Consider the following 5,211-nt stretch of genomic DNA (forward strand, 5'->3'; position numbering starts at 1 on the left):
TTGCATCGTTCAACCATTTTGGAAAGCCTATTTCGGATAAGTCTTGGGAAACTGCAATCGACTTTTGTAGTAAGCGGTTCAAACAGGAAATTGCCATGGTTATCTGAACGGCAATTAGGAAGGGCCTCCACCAATTCCAAGCATGGAGTGAAAGCTTCCTTTTATTATCTTGTTTTATCCTTACTGTTGTAAAAAAAATAGATCTCTCAATTTTGTTAAAATCTAGAGTATCTATATATATTAAATTGGGTGTAGATACATCTAAATTTTGATAAATTTGAGATATATTTGTATGGAGGGAGGGAGTATCCTTTTTGACGAAGGGAAATATATGCATGAAACGTGCTGTTGGATAAACTCAAATGACAACCGTTGGATGTAGATCCAACGTCCCAGAAAACCAAGTCGCATTGAAGAGAGAAAATGACAAGCACTTATTTGGTAGGTGATTTCCTTTATCACCCAGCATTGACTGTCTGTCAGATCAATAAAAAAAAGCATTGACTGTCTGTGGAAACATGTTTCGTTTTTCATTGCTTGGTGACCTCGTCCACACACACATTGCAATGCAGCTTGTCAAGTTTGGTGACAACTAGGCCTACTTGTTGTTTTGCAGGCAGTAATTAATTGCGGCAGTATCGATTCTGCATGCAACCACGGTTCGGTGGTCTATATAGTAAGTGGTAAATGACTACCAGCATCAATTCTCTCTAAATCTCGAATCCTGCCGTCTTCTATTTATAATATTTCATCTCGTACCGATCCTCCTCTATACCTTCCAACAATCTCCTATCCCCTGTGCTGGTCCCGAGCGCACGAAGTCTCCCCGACTCCGGCAGCCATGTCCCACGCCATGGAGCTCCCGAAGCAGCGGCTGGACGGCGACGACATCGACGACGACGGCCGGCCGCGGCGCACGGGCACGGCGTGGACGGCGAGCGCGCACATCATCACCACGGTGCTGGGGTCCGGCGTGCTGTCCCTGGCGTGGGGCGTGGCGCAGCTGGGCTGGATTGGCGGCCCCGCCGTGATGACGCTGTTCGCCGCCGTCATCTACTACACCTCCACGCTGCTGGCCGACTGCTACCGCTCCGGCGACCCCGTGTCCGGCCCGCGCAACCGCACCTACATGGCCGCCGTCCGCGCCACCCTCGGCGGCTCCAAGGTGAAGCTCTGCGGCGCCATCCAGTTCGCCAACCTCTTCGGCATCGGCATCGGAATCACCATCGCCGCCGCCGCCAGCATGCGGTACGTCCTCACTCTACACTTACTACGTCCTAAATCGCACTCCACCGCGACCTCCTACCTTTTGGATATTTCTGCGAATAAATCCTTACCATTTTTGCACCGTTCCGTGTTGCTAGCGCGATCAAGAGGGCAGGCTGCTTCCACGAGGAAGGGCACCAGAGCGAGTGCCGCAGCCCCATCGCCCCGTACATTGCCATCTACGGCATCATGGAGATCGCCTTCTCGCAGATCCCCGGCCTGGACAGCATGTCCTGGCTCTCCACACTCGCCACCGTCATGTCCTTCACCTACTCCTCCATCGGAATCGGCCTCGGCGTCGCGCAGATTATAGGTACGTACGTGTCCGGCCGGGTCGAATGGATACTGTGCATCAATCTAGACGCGTATACACATTTGCAGAATAACGTTAAATTGCAACAATAAAATTGCAGCCAACGGGGGAGTCCAGGGCACCATCACCGGCGTCGCCGTCGGCATCAGCGCCGCCGGCACCAGTGTCACAGCGATGCAGAAACTCTGGCGCGGTCTTCAGGCGTTCGGGAACATGGCTTTCGCCTACGGCTTCTCCATCGTCCTGCTCGAGATCCAGGCAAGTCCTTATCCAGACATCTCCATCGATCTGTTTAATTAATCGATCAGCTCGTCTTTGTTAATTTGCTTACTGCCGTACTGTGCTGTGTTTGATGGTCTGTAGTACTATGTTATTATTACAGGACACGCTGAAGGCGGCGTCGCCGTCAGAGGCGAAGGTGATGAAGAAGGCGACGGCGGTGAGCGTGGCGGCGACGACGGTGATCTACCTCCTCTGCGGCTGCGTCGGGTACGCGGCCTTCGGCGACGGCGTCAAGGACAACCTCCTCACGGGCTTCGGCTTCTACGAGCCCTTCTGGCTGCTGGACGTGGCCAACGCCTGCGTCGCCGTCCACCTCGTCGGCACCTACCAGGTCATCACCCAGCCCATCTTCGCCTACGTCGAGCTCCGCGCCGCCGCGGCCTGGCCCGACAGCGCCTTCGTCGCCACCAAGGAGGTCACGCTCTGGCCCACGCGCCTCCGCGTCGCCGTCTGCCCGCTCCGCCTCACCTGGCGCACGGCCTACGTCTGCGTCACCACCGCCGTGTCCATGTCCATGCCATTCTTCGGCTCCGTGGTGGGGCTCATCGGCGCCATCTCCTTCTGGCCGCTCACCGTCTACTTCCCCATCGAGATGTACATGGCGCAGCACCGGCTGCCGCGGGGCAGCACCAAGTGGCTCTTCCTCCAGGCGCTCAGCGCCGTGTGCCTCATCGTGTCCGTCGCCGCCGCGGCGGGATCCGTCGCCGACGTCGTCGCCGAGTTCAGGCACCACAACCCGTTCAGCCGGTAGTGCTAACTGCATGCTGACCGAATGAATTTATTCGGACAGTGTAGTGCTTGCCTCGTTTACTGAACCGAAGACTGTAAGCTGAAAACCTCTTTTACAGTACAAATACTTTGTGATCAGATGCAACGTCGAGTGCATCTTGTATTGTCTGAAGAAGCTTTCGCCCGGTGGTGATCAGCTCTTGAACTGCACACACACAAGAGCGGCTTGTAATAGAATAGCCGTTGCCTTGGTTGTGGGGTGACATCCCCTTGGGATTTTTACATGTGTTATCTTTCCAGTGACCTGACATTTGACAGTGTTCTTCTGCCTACATGTGTTTGGTTTCAGTGCTTTTTCAGACAAACGGAAACTGAGTGGACCGAGTGGCAGATTATCCAGTGCATGACAACAAATGCATATAGAGATAGGTCATCTTTTCACGTTAAACACACTCAAGAGCGTTGAAAATTGTCACCAGTATCGTTCCTCGACGTGCTCGGCCTTCTCTTGCCATCACGGGCGGCCACGCCATCGCTTGTACCGGAGCCCATTGACACCGACTGGATTTTGGCCCTAATCTGTGAGAAGAAATGTTGGTAGTGATACCCAGACATTTGTTTCATTAGCAAATAAAGAAAGAAGATAGGAGTGGTAAAGGGTTCGATTCCTATAGGAAAATATTCCATGGTGTTGTTTTTAACAAGAGAATGGACGTCTAAGATTGATCTTGTATACATACGATGCTTCCATAGTCATTGAATTAAAACATAAACTTCGGAGTTTTAGAGAATATGATTCCTATGTTAAAAATGTAAACCCAAAATACTATTTGGAATAGAGAAATGTTAATCTTAGGTGGTTTTGAGATTCCTATGTATGGGGTATTCCACATGTGAACAATTTGTGTGTTTGCCATGTTGAGAGATTTAGCATTTTGGGCATCCTCGGATAACAGTCCTACTATTGTATATATTGCTTCGACCTTGAGTGATCTACAAATTGTCGAGGCTACGAGATTATGGCACACGCTAGTCCAGTTTGACCTATGCCTATTTTTCATGCCCTGGTCTTTGTTGGGCCTCGAGATTCTTATATATTTATGGAGTAGTGTCTTCGCACATACGAATCATTTGGGAACAAAATTATATGTCACCTTTAGACTCATGATATGACATTCCCTAGTCAATTGGGTTGAGCAACCCGGTATCCCTAAGACTATGTACAATGATATAGAAGGCATGCCTTATCTTATCCTTCACGTTATCTAGAGAAAGCAATAAATATAAGTTATAAAATGCATCATATCTTATCGTCATCCTTAGCAATTAATGAGAATTAATTAATTCTATTAAAAAAATAATTTGCTAAGGGAAGACATATTGTGCGCCGCATAAAATTATCTTCTCTTATATTTCTAAGATATCATCCATTAGGTAACGGAAGACAACCTTTTCTTTTCTATTTGTCTCTTGTCCAACTAAGGAAATAGTCATATGAAAGTTATACTAGTTGAATGCCCGTGCGTTGCTACGGTTTCTATTTTTTCCTCAATATGTCAATACAATAATGGAAAAATTAATGTGTATGATAAAAACAGCCACAATATATTCTACATATAAGATTATATCTCGTTTGAAGTATATTTTGACAACTGATATCATTACCTTCCACCTTTGTAGACTTCTAACCATGTTCGTATCACACGAACTAATCAAAGAAAACATAGCTGAAATAGAAGTTGTTCATCGATATTCAAACAAGTTGGAATCATATACCTTTAAGCTGAAATTCAAAGAAAATGGAGGAAGATCTAGTTGAGATGCGTGAAAGATAGAAGGATAACTGAAGCGGGCTAGAGAAGAGATGACTCTGCTCGACGTCGATGATCGGTGACATGATGGAATCTTGGGGCTATCTTCATGCGGGAAATAGAGCGTGGACGGGAACAGTAGAAAATAGACTCGGCGAGGCATGGTGGTTTAGGCGGTGTTGTGGTTGTTTTCTTCCCCACTGATGTAGCACTGCCAAGTCAACCTGCTACTTCACTCCGTCCCCGATCCCGCGCTCGTCCTCATCTGTTCTGGGATGGTCGCCCTAAGCCACAAACTTCTTTCAAAATTAGTGAGGTGCGCTAGGTCAGTTGGTAGTACAAGACTCGGAACCATATACAACTTTAGTTCTACACTACTGATCCCGCAACAGTTTATCTCCAACCTGCAAAAGATCAGAAGTTATTACGATGTTTGCATTGCAAATACAATGATTATCATTCTTCATGTAAATGTAGCCATTCCTTCACATATAACTCTTCTAATTAAGCTCAACTAATGACCACACTATCTTCGGTTAACCACCCGTCACCCGACCACATTTTACAAATTGAAACAAATGGCTTGCAATGTAAGTGATGGTTGGCTTGGTTCAAGGTACACTCCGCCTCCAGCTAGAACTTCACATCTACCTGAGCAAACAAAAGAGTTTAGTTCGCGTCACATTAACTCCTTGCAAATTTGCAAACCGTAAAACAAATTACCTGCAAAAAATACGGATAAAGAAAATCAACAATGGTTGAACAAAGTTCCTCGTACTTACAGATTAATTCACAAAAATCGCTGTCGAG

The 5,211-nt window shown here is 47.7% G+C and overlaps 1 protein-coding gene across 1 annotated transcript; it reads left to right on the forward strand.

Annotated features, from left to right (window-relative positions):
- Positions 1-563: 563 nt before the first annotated feature.
- Positions 564-2,900, forward strand: LOC127335360 (amino acid permease 3). Its single transcript, XM_051362003.2, has 4 exons — positions 564-1,248; positions 1,365-1,579; positions 1,680-1,837; positions 1,962-2,900. The coding sequence occupies exons 1-4, from the start codon at positions 842-844 to the stop codon at positions 2,610-2,612; spliced, it is 1,431 nt and encodes a 476-aa protein (XP_051217963.1). The 5' UTR covers positions 564-841; the 3' UTR covers positions 2,613-2,900.
- Positions 2,901-5,211: the final 2,311 nt, after the last annotated feature.

Source organism: Lolium perenne, chromosome 2, assembly GCF_019359855.2.
Source record: "Lolium perenne isolate Kyuss_39 chromosome 2, Kyuss_2.0, whole genome shotgun sequence".
Classification (NCBI taxonomy): Eukaryota; Viridiplantae; Streptophyta; class Magnoliopsida; order Poales; family Poaceae; genus Lolium; species Lolium perenne.

Excerpts from the sequence above, each read along its gene's own strand:
- LOC127335360 (XM_051362003.2), top strand. The coding sequence starts at position 842 with ATGTCCCACGCCATGGAGCTCCCGAAGCAGCGGCTGGACGGCGACGAC. Across the intron at positions 1,249-1,364 it reads GCCGCCGCCGCCAGCATGCG|CGCGATCAAGAGGGCAGGCT; the intron begins GTACGTCCTCAC and ends CCGTGTTGCTAG. Across the intron at positions 1,580-1,679 it reads CGGCGTCGCGCAGATTATAG|CCAACGGGGGAGTCCAGGGC; the intron begins GTACGTACGTGT and ends ATAAAATTGCAG.